General features: G+C 47.5%; 1 protein-coding gene across 2 annotated transcripts in view; it reads right to left on the bottom strand.

The window, feature by feature from the left end:
- The window catches only part of DPP6 (dipeptidyl peptidase like 6), a 746707-nt gene that overhangs the window by 30487 nt on the left and 696547 nt on the right, over positions 1-19673 (bottom strand). For both annotated transcript variants that reach the window (XM_004430585.3, XM_004430586.3), the window contains exon 17: positions 10196-10243. In XM_004430585.3, coding sequence (XP_004430642.1) covers positions 10196-10243 — 48 coding nt within the window. The remainder of the gene's footprint in view (positions 1-10195; positions 10244-19673) is intronic.

The raw sequence follows: 19673 nt of genomic DNA, 5'->3' as shown, positions 1-19673 counted from the left end.
GCCAGAGGAAGTGCAAGTTCCCAGGGCTTGTGATGAGCCAATAAACAAGACAAAAAATGTTTTACAAGTTGTTGGACACACATTTGAATATTGATCTTGGACAAAAAGGTGAGCAGAGAAAGGGTGAGACTAATTTTCAAATAGGTAGAGTTTAAAAAAATCTGAAGTTGGACCACCACCACAAAAGATTCTGAACACCACATAGCATGCAAGAAATGGCATCCTTTGTGGATGGTGGGAAAGGAGAGCTGTGTCTGGAAAGGTGTACACTGAGGTCCACGTAGACTTGACCTCAATCTGACAGCCAGAGACGTGGCCCGGGAGATGGCACATACTGCCTCGTGGTCACGTATGCAAGTTAGGGAAGGAACACGACCCCAGGGTGGCATGCACACCCCACTGCCTGCTCCACACCCGTGGCCTGTACTCTAATGGAGCAGAGAGAGCACTTGTTTTTGCCAAGTCCAAATGCCCTCAGCCGCTTAACACAGTGTTCCAGGCAGACACAATCAATTGAGAGGAGTTGGTTTATGAGATATTAACTATTTACTATTCGTGTTCTAGTCACATCTATAAGGTGGCAGACTAGAAGGGAGCTCCATAGGATAAGGAAAACAGCAGCAGTTTTCAAGTTCTATGCTGCCTCAGGGCCTTTGCACTTGCTGTTCTCTGTTTGGAACTTTCTTTGCTGGCTCCTTCTCCTCCATCAAATCAAATGTCACCTCCTCAAAGAGAAGCCTTGATCATCCATCTCAGGTACCCTCCTCCAGATATGCTTAACACCAACTGTAACAGTTTTGTTTGTTGACCCGGCATCCCCCCTCATCCCCCCGCCACGGCATCAGAGTTCAGTCCCATCCCAGAGATAAAATGTACTGGTTGCAGTAACCTGAGTAGATCTGTTTATGGAAATCCAATTCACACCTGGAAATGACGCATCCCCATGGTGGCTAAGTCTGGTTTTCGACCCAAGTCTTTCTCCCTGTTCCCACGTGGCCCCTTTTCCGTGGCCCCAAGAGGGTCTCTGATGGAGAAGAAACTAGAGAGGACTGAGAGGGCCTCCTGGGAGTTTCAGAAAGCCCAAAGGCTCTCAAAGGCTCCTGGCGCTCAGGACTCTTGAGAGTTGAAGCAACTGAGACCTGACTGTCAACCCCTGCGCCCTGCATAACGCAAACCAGGAAGAAACCAAAGCACGCTTTCACCAAACTGAAAAGTCTGCGGTGCCTGAAGGACTAATGATACACACAAGTTAGTATTTAGTTAATACTGGGATCACAATGAAATTCACGGATGCTACGCAAACCCAAGCTAATTGTCGGAGCCAGCGCACGGATCTTACAGGGTCATCCAGAAGCCGCAACCCCGGAGAACATGCAGTCTTTACCTTTCTACCTGCCTACGAGGTAAGCCCAGGTGGAGACAGGTAAGGGCCTGGGGGTGTGAGAATGGGGGTCAAACTGGAGAAATGGAGACTCACAAAGGTGAGTGGGATTAGCAGGAGCTCAGGTAGACTGTCTTTATTGACAAGAACAAGGACGGGTCCGTCGCTATCAGAGAAGCAGCAGCATGCTGCTCCAGCGGGGGAAGTCTGCTGGTGGAAGGCCACCACCAAATTTCAAATGAAGGAACTGGAACAGAGCCTCTCACGGTTTATTATAATATGTCCTTCTCTCCAGATGCATGCATTTGAATTCGATATTTCTGGCATCACTCAGCAATCTCAAACGCTGATCCTGAAGGAGAAATTTCATCCTCAGGTTGCAGTGTGGTTTGCTGCCTGACGAGCTAAGCTTGCCAGGAGCTAACGGGAACAGACTTGCCACTGCAACACCCATTACCAATTCCTGGACCTCGGAGCTCCGGCTTTGCGGGGGAGCGCACAACGCTCTGATCATGCACTGACTCCACAGACGGCATTTGAATAGCTCGTCCCTCCGTTTTGAAATCCCACCCTTCACAGAAAGGCACCAAAGCAACAGACTATTAAATGTAGTTAAATATTAGATTTCTCTTTTAATGATTGCCCACACAACTGGTTTTATCAGCAGAGAGCTGGCTGTCCCACAGGGGAGCTGAGTTAAGCCATTTTATTTGTTCCTATAATTACATTCAGAGAAGGCAGGAGCTCAGCAGAGGGCTGAAGATAAGATGGGCACATTCCCGAAGGGCCTTCTTTTGACTTTGGGGCCATGGGGACCTTCAGTCTGGGGCATACAAATGGCCACTCCTTAATTAAATGTGAGCCCCCTCTAATATTTGGTGGAATTAGCTATTATCAGATCTGGACACAGTGAGACCGCAGGAACAGATGCCTGCTCGGGAGGGCTGCCTCCCTGGCTGTGCCCCAGCGGGCAGATGCAGCGTGGCCGGTGGGCTGTTCTGAGACCCTGTCAGTTCAGGGCATTGGTGGAATCGCCACTTGGCTGAATTTGGGGAAATCAGTGACCAGCATCTAAAGGAAGCCAAGAGGCAACTGACCTAAAGGAGACAAGAGCAGCCTGCTCCCTCTTCTCACATTTCTGCAGGAGGCAGAAGCGCAGGATTGTGTGGGCGCGCACAGAGATTGCGCCCAGCATCTGCAGCGCTGTTCGGATGCGCGGGTCTGACCGCCCTGCCTGCGTTTTCAGTGCCTTTTGTAGTCCAGGTCTTTCCTGGCGTATTTCCGGCTGCTTCGTCCTGTGCACCTTCCCCCACGGTGTCAGGAGCCCCGTCCTCCCACGCTCCTAGACTGCGGCATTCAGATGCTGCGGCCCCGCCAGGGCTGCGCCGCTCAGACCAGATCCGGGCCCGACGCTGGCCCTGATCTTTTAGGCGCCCCCCTCAACTGGAGACCTCTTTTCTCCAAAGGCCGAACGTCGAGTTGTTAAAGAATCAACGTCACACAGTTTGGGTAATAACTGTTCTCTGTGCTGAATCTATCTTTGTCTCCAGCTGGATTTTAAGCACCTTGAAGGCAGGGGCGTGGAAGTGAATTTGCCTTCAGTCCCTCACCGGTGCTGGGCGGTGAACGGGGTTACCAAGGAGGAGCTGTGCGTTGGTGGACTGACACGGCCCCTCCCCTCGACTGACTCGGTGCCCACCGAGGAGCGGGGGCAGCGGGGCCACCGCGCCGTGGGAGCTGCCCCGGCGGCTGTGGAGCCAGCTGTCCTCCCGTGTTCCCGGGGAGAGAGGAGGGGCCACGGCTGCACCCCTGAGGGGTGGAAAGCACCGCCCGCTTTGCTCGCTCTTCACTCCCCTTTAGCTAAAAGCCCGCTCACCCACCAAATATGCTGTATTTTGGTCTCGAATGAGCCCCCTGTAAACCTGATCATCACTCCATCCCTCCAGAAAGGCTGCCTGTGTGGGGAGCCCTGGGGACCCCAAAGACTTTCCAAACACGCAGACAACTGAGGGCCTGATGGAACCCATCATTCCATTCTTGCTGTCATCTCCTGGCACCCCCATCTCCCCTCCCACCTGCATGCCACGTGCCTGATAGAAGGGGTGACACCCCCTGGGTGGTTACTCCCGAGAAGATGGGGGAGGGCAGGGGTGTTTCCCAGGCAGAGAGGATACAACAAGAAAGGGGCAGGCACCACTCTGTGGGTCTGGTATCATCTCATCTAAGAGCTGCCTTGACGCCAGCTGGCAGCAGGAGTTGGTTTTGCTTCTTTATAAAAACCCAAGTGAAGAAAGTAGGAGGGAGAGAAACCTGTATCTGAGTGTTGGCAAAGGGGCGGTCCCCGGGCCGCCTAGTAATTTGGAGTAAGTGAATGCGCCGTCAAGATGCTGTGGGGCCTGCCCGTGAACACACATCACACCCTCACTCAGCCACCCCCAGCATTTCCTCCTGTAGCGCGGGAGCTGCCCTGGAAGGCGCACAGCAGCCCCAGCTCTCTCACACCCCGCCCGGCTTGGTGCCGCATCGCTGAGTCGCACCCCATTCGTATTTACAGTGACACCAGCGATGTGCGAACTGTGACTTGCTGGTTTTTCTCTCCTGGCTCCTCAGTTGTTTGAATACCCAGGCACCCAATGAGTACACTCTGGTCCCAACCATAATTAGTTCTTAAGGAAACAGCTTTTAAATAATTCAGAGTCACATCTGTGAACACCCCGCAGGCTCTGTTTGTAGATAAGATTTTCTAAAGGGAAAGAAGTCAAATATTCCCAGGGCAGCTCTGGGGTCAGGGGGGAGAGGGAGGAGGAAGGACAAAGGATTCTGAAACAGTAATTTCAAATTTCAGAGCAGGCTGGAATAGATGAAACCATTGGCCCACCCTCAGAGCCAGACCCCTAACCTTCCAGGGCCACTCTCGCTGACGTGCAGTGTTCCCAGGGCTTCTATGTGTTCCCAGGGCTGCTTCTGTCACTGTCACATGCGCAGGCCACACGTCAGCCCGAGTCAAGGCTTTCCAGAGTTTGCCCGAAGGCCGCCTCCCCCAGAGGCCGCTCGCCTTCCCGCCATTCCGCCGCAGGCACATGGCCCTCACTTCCCCGTCTCCATTCAGCATGCCGGTCGGCACTGCCTCCCTGACTTAGGAGGTTGCGCTGCCACTCTGCTCGCCCTGCTCAAAAGCAGCGTAGGTTCAAAGGCCGTTAGGGACTCAGCGCCCCGTCAGGTTAAACCGGGGTTGATATTTGGAGCCGTGATCAGAGATGCTGTGGTTGTGGCGCATTCCTTAGGCGACAATGACACAAAGGCCTCCAGCTCCCGGGTCCCGGGGTCTGGGGGTGAGGCCTCCAGGGTCAAGAGCATGTGCTTGGGGGTCAGATGAACCAAAGCTCCCATCCTGGACGTGGCGATGATCTCACCTGAGTTGCTGTTAGGAGGCATGTGCCTGATACTGTGTGCGAAGCCTCAGGCAGGCTGGCCCACGGTATTAAACGGTCGCTCGATTATGTTACAAGTAATGGATGTCCAGCCAGGCAATGATGATGGGGGATTAAATGGCCAGCATTAGAAAGCGAAGTTCAAGGGCTCAGTCCTTCCAAGCCGCAAATACTACCCCAGCCTGCTCACCCAGGCTGAGCAGAGTGCACCTCAGAACGGGGATCCTCTCCTCCTGCTGCCCTGTGATTTCTCCTAGATGTTTATTATCACATTTTCCGTCCTCCTTCTTTGTGTCTTTATGTCCTAGGTGGATTCTAAGCTCTTTAGCATAGGATCAGGTCTCAAGCTTTATGCCCCTACAACCACCTGCTCCCCTCCGTTTGGTCCCCTCTCCTCTCGGTTCCATGCTATGACACCTCTCTTCTCGGCATCCCATGCCCCCATGCTGGGCCTTGGTGCTCACAGCACAGTCAGAGAGCCTTCCTTGGTGGAGTCACCTCCTCCTATGGACTCTCCGTCCTGAGCACACCTGTCTTCACTCCTGGTCCTTCTGGAGAGCCCCTTCATGGATTGGTACAAGAGAAGTATCTGATAAGCTAGCTCAGACCATACAAAAATGACCAGGAATTACCCACGCGATGACTCTTTCAGAGACTGGCGGAGGTGGCCGGTTGCCTCCCAGATTCCTTCTCCTTTTTCCTCACTGGGGTGGTGACTGCCAGCACTCATCAATGTGTCTCTCTCCTTCCTGGGCACACGGCTCCTGTTGCATCTGGGTGGGCCCATGCGCGGGAGTTCTGGCCGATGGAAATGACGCATGCCACTGCTAGGCCTCAACACAAAAAATCCCACATCTTCCCGTTTTCTCTCTTCCTGTCACGTGGCTGGAAGCAGAGCCTTGAAGATGATGGGGCCGCACTCCAGATGGCACCTGCAACCCCAGGTTCCTCCCAGGAGAGCAACAACGAGCACATGACCTGGACTTTGTGAGTGAGATAGAAACCCTTGTTCTGTTAAGTGTTGTGAGCTGAATTGCGTCCCCTTGAAAAATGCTGAAGTCCTAACTCCCAGTACCTGTTTGGAAAGAAGTTCTTTGCAGAGGAAATCAAGTTAAATTGAGGTCATCAGGGTGAGCCCTAATCCAATATGGCGGGTGTCCTTATAAAAAGGGGAAATTTGGACACAGACATGAAGACAGGGAGAACGCCATGTGAAGATGAAGAGATGAGGTGAGGTGTCTACAAGCCAAGGAAGGCCAAAGATGGCCAGCAGTCTCCAGAAGCTGGGAGAGAGGCCTGAAACAGATTCTCCCTCACAGCCTCAGAAGGAACGAACCCTGCCCTCCCCAGAAGCCCTGGGAACACCTTGGTCTTGGACTTCCAGCCTCCAGAACTGTGAGACCATGAATTTCTGCTGTTTAAGCTCTTTTGTGATGGTAGCCCTAGGAAGCTCATAAACGAGGCTGCTGAGATTTTGGTGGTGAAGTTACAGTGGCAAGGAGTCCAGATAAAAGACATTTCCCAGCATTCTCTGCAGCTGGGCTGGGACACACGGCTAAGTTGTGACCAATAAGACAAAACAGACATGTTGGCGGCCCTTGTAGGAAGACAGCCTGAAGGAGCTCTCAGTTATCGCAATCCCCCTTTATACTTCAGCCTTTCTTCTGTCTTCCAGCCCAGAATGCAGACATGACAGCCATGTTCCATCATGGAGCAACCCCGAGGGTAAAAGCCACAAGCTAGAGATGGCCGGCCAGGAAGACGGGAGGGATCTGACAGCTGTGAAGACACTGTGGCAGCCTCTGAACTTCAGAGAAATGTTTTCCATCGAGTTCAGGCAACTGCTATTTTGAGTATTCTGTTACACGCAGACAAATGCAATCCTAACTGATACAAGGGAGTTTCATATTTTAAAAGAAGCCTTCGTGCAGATATGATGTCCCAACCCACGGGAATGAATAAGCAAGGACGGCATTTCAGGCGCCGTGCTGAGCGGGGCAGAGTGGGCGTTCAGGGAGGTCTCCCTGGTCCCCCTCACACTGCCGTGTCTGCATATAAATCAGACCCTGAACAAGGTAATACCCCTATTCTCCTCTCGGGGGGCAGGTGCTACAACCAGCTCAGCCACTTTTAATCTAACTTAATTCTTTGTCTAACTTAATTTGGTGGCTTGTCATTATTCTGAAAAATTTTGAACTATACTAAGAGTTATAAATGCAGAAACAGGCAGAGTCAGAATGAAATATCCCAGAGTTTGAATTAAGCTACAGGAAAACCAGAGCTCAAATACAACAATATACACAGGCTGGTAAAATAAATGTGATAGAAAAGAATTCGACACATCACCACAGGATACGGATGATCCAGTTTCCGACTAGTCAGTGCTTTGCTGAGATACAGTGCAACGGTGTCACCCTCAGGTTGGTTGTTTAATTTCACATGGAGAGGAACAGACACCAACACACAATGCCAGCTTCACCCGCTGTGCATGATGCTTTTATTTCTTTTTGCACTGGGTCCTGTCTCTTTGCCTCTGGGAATCAGTCATAAGAGTGAGAGTCCATCTGCACAGGGCAAATGCTTCCTAAACAGACCTCTGTATTTAGGGAGCTCCGCAGAGAATACGGGTGACCACCTACACTCTCTGGTCTGTTGGTATTGATTGAGTTGATTGGTTAATGCAGCTAACCAACCAAACAGTGAAAAGAAGTGGTCGTTTGGCTTCCCCGTAGAACTAGTAAAATATCTCAGAAGGCTGAGAGCATTAGTACACTGCACTTGCTGGAGGGCATTTGGTAAGTCCTTACCTTAACTCTCTTTTAAAGCATTGTACCCCCCCACCCATACGTTATCTTATTTTATAAATAGAATAAATAAAATATGTTATTAATGTCATTAAGAATATCTAAGATACAAATCTGCTTCATTTTCATTCGCACATGAGCCTTAGGAAATCTGTGGTGACTCTGGGCTCATGGAACGTTTTCATGGTCTTGGTTTTCAGCATCCCTAAAGGCCTGAATGTGGTTGAAAGGCAAAATGCATTCTCACACAGTAGGCACTGTACTGACCCTTGACTCAGAGAGATTAGTAATAGCATCCCCCAAAGAGCAAGTGAAAGGATTTAAGTGAACGGCTTCCTTAAGAGGAGCCACACCTACTTGTTTTTTTGTTTTTAAGCATAGAGATAGTTTTGTGTTTTTATCAGACCATAGCTTAAAAAAAACCCCTTCTTATTTTGAAATCATTGTAGATTCATAGGAAGTTTAAAAAATAGTGCAGAGTTCCGTGCACCCTCCCCCAGCGTCCCCCCAGAGTGACATCTTCTATTATCACAGTGCAGTGTCTAGACCAGGACAGTGACATTCGGGCAATGCTGGTGACCACACATCTTATTCAGTTTTCATCAGACCATAGATTTTTTTTTTTTTTTTTGGTGAGATCAGCCCTGTGCTAACATCTGCCAATCCTCCTCTTTTTTTTGCTGAGGAAGACTGGCCCTGGGCTAACATCTGTGCCCGTCTTCCTCCACTTTATATGGGACGCCGCCATGGCATGGCTTGCCAAGCAGTGAGTCGGTACGCGCCTGGGATCCGAACCAGCGAACCCCGGGCCGCCGCAGCAGAGCGCATGCACTTAACCGCTTGCGCCACCAGGCTGGCCCCAGACCATAGATTTTTAAGAAGGGAAAAACTTCATAAAATATCAGGAAATTATCTGTGTACTCTTAAGTTTGAACAAATATTCAAAATGAATAATACATATTTTCTTAAGAAAAAAAAGATGCCTCAGTTGAGGCTCTGTGAAATATTTCCATTTTTTAAAGTGAAAATTGTAGCTCAAGAGATTCAAGGATGCACACCTTTTAAAAGAGGACTGTTCCGCTGGGCTGTGTGTGCAGACCTCACAGATGCTATGCCTTGGGGTGGAAGTTCCAGCCGCTGTGGGCAGGCCTCCTCGAGGGCTCTCCACGCCCTCTGCCCATTGGAGTGGGCGGCATGTGGGCAGGTGGGGGTGAGGGGCACGGTGCAGCCCAGGCAATCGCTCCTCAATCCTTTGAGGACCCTTCCCCTATGGGACATAGGGCCAGACCCCCAAACCTCACAGGGTCCTAGAATGCCCACCAGCTGTGCTGAAGATGAAGCCTGGGGCCAGGTACATCTCCTCACCCGGAAAACCAACCCTCCTCTGGGAGGACGATAGGGAGGACCTCGTGGCTCTCTCTCGGAGTTTGCTCCTCTCGATAGCTATGCAAGTATTTTGAGTGGCTTTTGTATCCATTCTGACATCCAATTTTTTTTGCATTTAAATTATTTATTTATTTCTGATTTTATTATTACTTATCTTTTAATATCGAATTTCTAATAATTATTTGATAGTATCGTAGAATACTATCATTTGGGATTTTTTCTAAATAGTGTCTCTTTTAAATCTACTTTATCTACTTTTGAACACTTGAACCACTTTTTAACCAGTGTCTATGCCATTGGAGATCTCCCCTCCGACACTTTCCCCTTTACCAGCTCTCCTGGGTGACGGAAAGCCTCCCAGTGAGACAGGCATTGCGGTCACTTATACCTTGAGATTCAAAGGAGATGCCAAGTCACTCCTGTCACTAGGCCACGAGGAAATCACAGAGATTGCCATAAGGTCTGACTTTCTGGAAGAAGGAGGGTCCAGAGCAAGGTCCTGCAGGGAGGGTGGCACCAGGGTGGTGCCACAGTGGGAAGAAAGGCACAGGATTCCTTGGGGACAGGGCAGAGCACGGGCGAGAGAGGAGGAACCAAGGGCAGGTTCTCTACTTTTCAGCTCTGCTGAGGGTCGGCCTGGGCCTGTGTATATCGTTTCCGATCCTCCACATAGATATGTGTGTACACATGTCAACCTGCGGGGTCCCTTCAAGCAAAAAAGAGCTACGAGTCCCTCAAGAGTCTCTGGAAAGTTTTATCTGTGCAGTGGCATGGAAGCGAAGCCTTTCCGTGCCACGAAGGTGCTCCCAGACCCACAAAGACAGATGAGCCTCACAGCGCCCTTCCAGTCTTGGCGCCCAGTGGGAGGTTCTAAGAGGAGGGGAGAGGGGCAGGGCCCTAGGCTGTGCATGTTCACCCGGCCGTGGACTCTGCTCAGTGTCGCAGGCAAGGCCCTGGGTGCCCACAATGCCCTCCAGGACTCGGCGTCTGTGTGGGTTGTGGTACCCTCTGGCTGGCTGACTCTGACCTTCCCTTCCACCACACGTAATCAATATTGGCGATCTGCAGGGTTCCTTCTGAACAGCTGGGACATGACCCATCTCTGTCTCCAATAGAAAATGCGGCTGGATTATCTCATAAAGCTTTTCTCTCAAGTCTCAGGAAGATTTAAGAAAAGACCAAGAAGCACTTACTTGTCTTATCCGTTGTGTTGTGCACGGTCACCGTGGGGACTCCAGGACCTGCATTGGGCAGAGAAGCCAGAAAAGAAACACACAGAAGGCTGTTAGTTTACTCGAGAACAGAAGAGAATCCAAGCGTTCGTTGCAATCTGCACCTTGTGGACTCTGGAGAACCTGCTCCAGGGAAGAGTCATCAACAACGGGGTGGGGGCCAGGCCTGGGGGCCTTGAAAGGCACGTCTGTCTAACCTTGTCCCCACGTGACTTACGATGAACCCAGTTAAAAGTAGATACTTGTAGATTACGGCAATGACATAAAGCATCATTTCACAAAGCATTACATTTGGTCTATATCCTCATAACCTCATTTTCACTATCCAGACACAGACCCCACGTTGTCTTCGTCGAGTTCTGGTAAATCACTCAAGTCTCGGTCCTAAGTCACCTTTCCGAAGCCGTCTTGGCTGGCTCCTCCCTGCACTGGGCTCCTGCAACCCTTTGTAAAAACTTACTAACGTAACAGGATTGTTTTGCAAACGTTCAACTGTTTTCCGTTTTCCCTGGAATCCCGTTAGCTTGCAGCTGTCCAGCTCCAAGGCTGTCCGGAAGCTTCGAGCCCTGGGAGCGAGAAGGAAGCTACAACTCAGGGCAAAGCAGGCCCTGGGCAGCTGTAGGTCAAGTCCGCAGGTCGACTTTTTTTTCCTCTTTAGCAAAAGGAGAGTTCAGAAAGAAAAAAGGCCGCTCTAGATTATTTTTTTGTATCATTGTAAAAGTAATGAAGAGGCAGGCGTGGTGATCTCTCTAACCTCCTCTCTGACCCTCCCCTGCTCTCTCGCTCTTCCAGAGAGCTGGCCTTCCTGCAGGTTCTGAAGGACGCCAAGCTTGTTCCCACCGGGCCTATTGTTCTCTCTGCCTGAAATCTCTGTCCCCAGACACAGGCACGGCTTGTCTCTCTCTTCATTTAAGTCTCTGCACAAATGCCTTTTCCAACCACCCAATTGAAAAGAACACCCCTCCTCGCCCACGCATCAGCCTCTACCCTCACCTGCTCTCTTCTTTACAGCCCAGGGCCCAAGAGGATGCAGCGGAAAAACAAAGGGATCCACAGGACCCCTGAGAGGCACGATGGGGCTGGTTCAGCCAGGCAGCAACCCGGGCCCCACAATAAGCTGAGAGACAGACCGTGGGTCACGCCAGCCACGGACCTCAGAACCTGTCCACTGCCCAGGGCTGGACCCAGACACTACGCAGTGCACATCCAAAGTCCAGGATGCCCAGGGGGCCTTACATCCCCACCGTATGCCCCCTCCCCACTCACCCACAGATGGGATTGCCTGAATAAAATGCAGATATCCAGTTACATTTGAATTTCAGATAAACAATATATTTCCTTTTAGTATAAATATGTCCCATGCAGTATTTGGGACTTACTGCTAAAAAATTATTTGTTGTCTTCCTGAAATCCAGTGTAACCGGGCGTCCTGTATTTTTATTTGCTAACTCTGGCACCTTCTCCCCAGGGAAGGGGAGGGGGCAGCAGTGATCCGAGAGTCTATGCATTTAAACCTAAAGAGACAGCACTTACTGAAAGGGGCTTAAACATTGGCTGTGGGTTTAAATTATTAAATCAAACTAAGTTTCCTGGCTCGAAGATCCGTTTCCCCCATGGGAGCTCGTGTGGAAGAACAGTTATTGAGAAATAAAGAGCCTACATCTATTCTCTCTGCACATTTCAGGGGGAGTAAATTTGCAACCAGAGCATATTCTACATTCTTATGAATAATGTGCACAATTATTATTTATTTAGTGCCTGCTATGTAAAGGCGCTCTACTGGATGTTGAGTATGAGTCACGTCTAATCCCCACAGCAGCTCTGCAAAGCAGCTGTTTCTCACCATCTTTCACAGATGAGAGCACACAGGTTTCGAGAGCTGGAAGTCTTTTGTCTCATCCATACAGTAAGAAAGTCGTCGAGCCTGGATTAGTTCCTTCTCGTTTTTAATTCATGAACTTGATACATGTTTCTAAAAACATCCAAACACTAAAGAAAGGAATAAAGTGACAAGTAAAAGATCCTTCTCAACCCCACTTCCCAGGAGCAACCTAAAGGTTTCTAAAATGTCCTAAAATGTTTCTCTGCATACATGTGGTTATATTTACATACAAGCAAATATTTTAAACATACAGATTAAAAATTAGAAATATTTGCATGTAAATCTGCAGCTTTATCAAATCTTAACATTACATCATATTGCCTTAGTTTTTTTAAATAAAACATGACACACAGATTTGAGGTCACCTGTGTACCCTTTCCTACTCTCAGTCTGTTCCCTTCCCAGAGGTAACTATTATCTTGAAGTTATTATTAATCATTTCCCTGAATATTTAAAAGATATTTTCGCCACATGGTATATATTCATAATAACATGGATGCCACATATGGTATAATATAGCACATCTCAATAACATATTTTTTATAATCCTAACATCTAGGCTGACAATAGGAGGATGAGGCCAGATGCACAAGCAGGCACAGCCACTTGGGAGAACAATTTAGCAATAGCTACAAAACTTGTGCCATACAACCAGACAGTTCTTTCCTGCGATACATCTCAGAGAGACCCCTGCACGTGTACACATGTACGTAGTAGTAGGTTGTTCTTAACATCAACTGCATCTCAGTAATAAATAGCCATTAGCAGGAGACGGGATGACTTAAATGCAGAATAGCCACACAGGGGAAGATCATAGAGCATACGGAATGAATGAATAGATATATATCTACCGACATAGACAAATATGAAAAATACAATGTTGCGTGAAAAGATCAAGTGGCAGAATGGTTGCATGAAAAGTTGCATGAAAAGATCAAGTGGCAGAATGGTAACTACTGTAACATACAATTATATAAATAATTTTAAAAAGCTGTAAAACTTCACTTTAACAGCTGTATAGTATTCCATTATATGGATATACCATAATTTATTTGATCCATTCCCTACTGATGGATATTTAGGCTGTTTCCTTTTGTTTTTTTGTTACGATAAACAGTGTTGCAGAAATCCCTCTTACACATATCTTTGCATGCCGGTAAGACTGTGTCTGTTGGTTAAGCTAGTTACTAGCACTGCAATTGCTGTGTTAAAAAGGTTTAATAGTCTGCTTTCACTAAACAAGCTTGTGGTTTCAAACACAAAACCCCCAAATCTCAGTGCTTTAAAACAACAAAAGTTTATTTCTTGCTAATGTTTCATCCTGGTCATCAGGATGACCAGGAGCCCCGCTGGCTCCACTCCATGAAACGTCTTCATTCTAGGATGTGGGCTGAAAGGGCAGCCTTCATCTGGAACACACTGTGCTTGTGGCAAAATGAAACGAACACGGAGCTTGCAGAAATACACGATGGCTCCTGAAGCGTCCTGGCCCTGCTGGAGGTCACGTCTGCTCGCGGGCCTTTGGCGAACCGAGCCGGGAAGAACCTCTCCTGAGGAGGTGCTGCAAGTCACATGGCAATGGGAGGGAGTCCCCTGGGGTGGGGGAGACCCTGGGAACAACAACAGTCTACCATATAAGGCCGAGACATGTGAATTCCAATAAATATTCTCATTGCCCTCCAACTGAGGGTGCATGGAGGTCTATGTTATAACTTTAAAAACTCTTTTTTTTTTTTTTTTTACCACTCTAATGGGCAAATATTGTATCTTGGTATTACTTTGATTTACAACTTTTCAAATTTTGAGTGAAGTTGGGCATCTTTCATGTTTATTTGACATTTGCATCTCGTGCGTGTGTGCGTGCGTGTGTGACCACAAACGGCCCTCTCCCACGCTCCGCCCACTTTAATTGCTGCTTGTTCTTACGTTGTTTAGGAATTTAGCTCTTTCTCATACTCCGGCAGAGTTTTCTCCCGTGTTCTTTCTAATTTGTCACTCAAAAGAGTGCACTAAGTACTAACGGTAGCAATTGTCACGCTGAATTGCAATTTTTAAAAATGTAACTGCTCTTATCAGGTTTCCACCACACCCCAGGAAGACAGAAGACACACACACACACACACACACTCACACACACACTGGAATTATTGTGCCGAATCTGTGTCACCCCGGTGCCTATTCAGAATCTGGGAGATGGTGTTGTATACATAATGTTTGCTGAGTGGATTAACAGCTAATGAGTGAAGACTTCCTGAGCATATATTGGCCATGACATATCAAGGCAGAAAATTTAAATTCGGCTAAGGAAGGATCTCTTAAGACCATCCTCCACGCCCCTGAGTTTTATAATTCAGGTTATTGCCTCCCTGTAGATACTTAGGGCTGCCTCCGCCCATTCCTCTAACTCCCTGGGGCAGCTGTCTCCACTTACAGGAGCTGAACTGTGTTTTTTTTGAGAGCCACATCACAACCCTGCCACCTTCACCACTACTTTAACATAGAATATTCTTCAGGATAGCCAAACAGAAACGACACGAATAAAAACTACATTTGAAGAGGACACTACACAGAAGTTAAAAAGCAGCTCCCATGTATAATGTAAATCTACTGATTATAACCTAATCCCATGCAACCATCCAGACCCCGTTCAAAGGTCAGACCCTCTTTGGGGAGGTGGGCGGGCGCTCTGGCTCCGAGGCCATCTGTGGTCCAGGAGCCGGCCTCTCCCCCTCAATTGCCATCACGCAGCTTCTCTGGTCTAGATCCATCACTCTGTCTACGTGCATTTTAAGATCACCCACTGGTTTCGAGATTTCTATGATGGTTAGGCTCCTGAAAATTGGCAGATAATTTAGGAAAACACCTAAATCAAGACAAATTTTCTCATAAGAAATAAAGAAAAAGCAGGAGATTCCTAATTTGGAATGAGATATTTGGACTTTTTGATACTCTGACCAGACCCGGGTCAGTGTTTACCTAAGATTTCTCTAAGAAAAGAAGGGACATGCAAACACATTCACAGCACACGCAAGATTTGGAGGAGCCTGCAACATTGAAAGGGGAGCTTTCTCAACTCATTTAAATAATTAAGAATATTTTTACCAATAAGTCTTAAAATGGGCTTCACCACTGAAATTTTAAATTGATTTTCTTTACTTTTCTTCCTCTTATTCCAAACATCTTATGCACGTCCAGCCAACAACTGATTAAATGAGTTGTTTTGTACAGTAGAAAGCTTCTGCTATTTTGTGGCTGCTGCCTATGGGACACTTGCTTCTATCTTCTGTGCGTAGACTATTGTGGGTAACACCTGGAAAGTCTTGCTTTTTGCTCGATAGGCGGCCAGAACCTTAGAGGACTCTTGCTATTCTTCTGCTGACTCCTATTCATAGTTTCTTTTTACTTTGCGTGCAATTCAACAAACATATATTGGGATTCTACCACATGCAAGGCACAGTGCCAGGTCCAGGGGACACAGAAAGAAGCAGACAAAGTGTTTGCTGTCAGGGAGCTCAGAGTCTATTAGGGATGAGAGACATGCACAAAAATATGCTTTGATGCCATGTGCTAAGTACAATCACCAGAAGAAGGGGCGTAGTTCAGAGGTCGGCACGTTGGCTGCTGTAAGTAAGGACACGGTCAGGAGCCACGTTCTACTGCCAGCTCTGCCATCAGCTACTTTGTGCTTCCAGCTAAGCAACTCTTCTTCTCTGGGTCTCAGCTCTAGAATATAGGGTTGCTAAGATCTATTCTTAGTAAGAGTAACAGAGGCTGCAGCATAAACAACGGCAGCCACCGCTTTTGGGTTCCTAGAATATGCTAGACCCCAAGCTTGCTGCAGAGGCCTCACCTCACCACACCAGCACCCTGGGAAACAGGCACACACTCTTCTAGAGACCAGAATTCTCTGACCAGAACCTCCCGCTGGAATGTAAATATGTACAAGTGGGAGAGGAGATGGTTCTACAGCTGTTACTGAGAAGGAGGGTCTATTCTCAGCCTGAAGTGGAAGGCAAGGAGGAGCAGGAAGAAAGTTAGGATGAAAAAGCAGATCGCTTCTCTGTTCCTTCTCAGCTAACCCTTCCAGTATCTGTATGTTTTTGTCTAGTCTTAGGAGATAGTCTCGAATGAAAGCATATAATTATATTTCACTGTCAATTAGGCCAAATATTAAACATCTGTTTCCATATGTGTTTACTGACATACTCATGCATACGCTCCTATATTCATGTGAGCATGCACATATGAACACACGTGTAGACACAAAAATATTTATTATGATTCTCTTTGTTCTGTCATAATATTTCTTAAGTCCTTGGTGGGGAAGCCTGTCTCATAGCCTGTGCGTCCTTGGAGCACGCAGTAAGAGCTGGCGATCAGACCTGAATGCAGAGCTGTGTGCTCACCGACAGCAGAACACGAATCACATTTGCTTGGCCTTTGCTTACGAAGAGATGACCGCAATCAAAACAACACTCGGCCTTTTAAAACTTTGGTTAGTGACAGAGACTACTTTGGCTCAAGTCAAATATCTGACTTGCAAATTTATATTGTTCCTGAGGGGGATAATCAATAAATTGAAGCAAGTGAATTCACAACCAGCACATAAGGTAGTTTTGGTCAATTTTCCCCCTGCAGCCAGAGGGGGAAAATTCTAATTACAAAAAGAAAAGCTTTGAATTACACAACAGACTTGCAAATAGAAAATATTTATTTTTGCGTCTCTGGTTTCTAGTCCCATTCATTTCAGAACACTAATTTACACCTGCTTGACTGGATAGAGAAAAGTGACAATTACAGATGAAAATGAAGTAATTAAAATGGACACAAAACTGGAAAAGAAAAGAGTCATCAGAATAAATAAAAAAAATTCATCAAGACAGTGCTTGTCCTCATTCCTCTCATCTGTGTCCTCGGAGGATGTTTATGTGACACATAATTTCCAACCAGAAGCTAAACTCGCGGTATGTAACCAATGGAGACACGGGCAGTCTCGCCACCACCCCTGCACGTCTCTTAAGCACTGATGAATGGTTTCAAAGAACAACTGCCAGCAGGGTGAGCAAGAGGAAGGCTCTGGCCAACGCAGACAATCAGCCACGGCTCTGCTGAGCACGGACTCCATCCAGATCTCTTTATTTGCCAGTTCATGAATTATGCATGCCTGATGCACAAAGTTTATACATTGAGGTGATATTATCATACTAATAAACAGGCAGCTAGCCAAGCTACAAGAACTACTGCAGATAATTAAAATATTTGTTCCAAAGACAGTATTTCCTAGTCAACACTGCAGACAGATTTCCTTGCTGTTTAATTTCAAGACCTTGTTATTGCTGATGTCAAATCTTGGATTTTAGGGTTCCCCCTGCCATGCCCCACAGCACTGAGTTTTGCTTCAGTCCAATTTCATGTGTCCAGGGAACTTGCAAGTGATCATATTTCCCATGCAGTAGCCTAAACAGCATCACTCAGTGGGGTTCATAGAAATTGGTGGGTTGTTTTCATGCTTACAAATGATAGTGAAGAATGTCACGTTAACTTTTTAAAGTCAAGTGTAACCTCAATTACGAGTGACACTTAGGGTTCATGACAGGCATTTTTAATAAGAGAAACCATCCCAATCACAAGAAAATTAAGGGGCCTCTGTATGTTCTTGAAATTCAGCCAGTGTCTTTGGGTAGCTGATTCATAAAAGCTTTAGGTTTTAGGAACCACCCGCGTTTAAGCCATAGCATCACTTTCATGCGTCATCTGCATTGACCTGGTGGAAGTTTTTTAGATGTTCAGCATAATTCACAGAATTCAAAGTATGAAAGAAGGAGCTTAGTTTTATTGGTTTTGTGAGATTAGGCAAACTACAGGAAAAATGACGCAACATATACCAGCTGTTTCATTTGTCCCAGTGCACGGCCGAGCTAGGATCTGGACAGGGTCTCTCACTCCTCTCCCAGGCTCTTCTCAGCACCCCTCCCGAAGCTCCTTAGATCACCTCTCTCTCAGCCTTGTGATAACACTTCTCATCATCTGCCTACATTACGACGCCAGAAGCTCTTTGGTGATTTTCAACCAAAGCAATTAAGTTCTAATTTGAAATTCAATGCTATACTTACGTCTTATTTCTTCAACTATACTTGGAGGCTTACGAGGTCCAGGCGGTCCCTGCGTACTTCTGCCTCCGTGTTGACCTTCAGTCTGTACCACTGTGGAGGTGCCTGCCCGTCTTCCTCCTCCCCCTTACAGTTAGTCCACTGAATGAAAGCAGGCTCCTGACTGGGCCACCTGCCAGATGTGTGTCCTGAGGGCAGAGACCTCAGTTCTCAGTGTCTGTGAGGTGGGCATGATGCTACCTGCCTGTCAGGTAGTGTAGTGACTGGGAGCTGACCCCCCAAAGTCCTAACACTTGGAGGGCGCTATTTGAGGTACAAAGTTCTCTATTTTTCTTTTTGGACTCAAGGATACAGAACAGGCAGATCACATCTTTTAAACAGAAGTAGTTCCACACTCTGCTCTCTCAGTCCCCACATCCGATTCCTCACCAAGTCCTCTCAACTGTGCCTGCTAAAGCATCTCCAGCCACCTCTTGTCTCCCTGGTAACTTCTCAGTGCTGCTTTCCTCACCTCTCTGCCCAAGAACTCCCACACAACTCTGACCATGGCACTCTTCTCATTCAGCCCCTTCAGTTGTTCTCTCTTGCCCGTAGGATCAAGTTGAAACCCTTGGCAGGAAATATAAGACCTTCACAGCCTAATCTTCCACCACTTTCCAGCACACACCTTGGGCTCCAGACATTCTGAACTTATCCTTTCGCAGAGGAGCTGTGCCATTTCATAACTTTGTAGCTGCTATTCCCTCTTCCTAAGATGCCCTACCCTCCCGCTAACCTCTGCACAGCCTTCCAGACTCAGTCCAAATGTCTCCTCTCTGATGCTGTCTCCGACTATTCCCTTCTTTGCCACATCACTGTAATAATAATAATAAAAATAAAAATAGCAACAACAACAACAGTAGTTTATGATTATACCATGCTTGTAATGTGCCAGGCAGTGTTCTAAGAGTTTTGCACATATTAACTCATTTAGTCCTTAAAATAGCCCTATGAAGTAGGTACTATATCCCCATTTCACAGATGAGTAAACGGAGGCACAGATTGTCTGTGGTGATGCAGGACTGACACCAGGCAGTTTGGCCACACACTCTGTCCTCTCACCTTGTGCTCTACGCCCCTCAGTTTGGTCGCTCATGGATGTACATTTCTTTACTGTAAAGCACAGTAAGCCTCAGTGTTCGCCTTAGTGGCACCACTGGCTGGCTGAGTGGAGTTGAGCAAGTTACTTTAATTGGCTGGTCCTCAGTTTCTTCACCCATGAAACGGCAGTAACACTACCACTCGCTGAAGAGTCGTTCTGAGGATTAGATGATGACACACACAAGATGCCCCTCGTCAACTCTTGATAGGCGTGCCTATTATTGTTATTTGTTACTATTATTATCTAGTCAAGGAGCTACTGACACCCATTCACCCACACTCTTTTGCCTGCGGTTCCTTGGGCGAA

The sequence above is a fragment of the Ceratotherium simum genome, chromosome 1 (genome assembly GCF_057802395.1).
Source record: "Ceratotherium simum simum isolate JZ-2026a chromosome 1, ASM5780239v1, whole genome shotgun sequence".
NCBI classification, from domain to species: Eukaryota; Metazoa; Chordata; class Mammalia; order Perissodactyla; family Rhinocerotidae; genus Ceratotherium; species Ceratotherium simum.
Note: the sequence above shows the minus strand (reverse complement) of the source record. Positions and strands in the feature narration are given on the sequence as shown.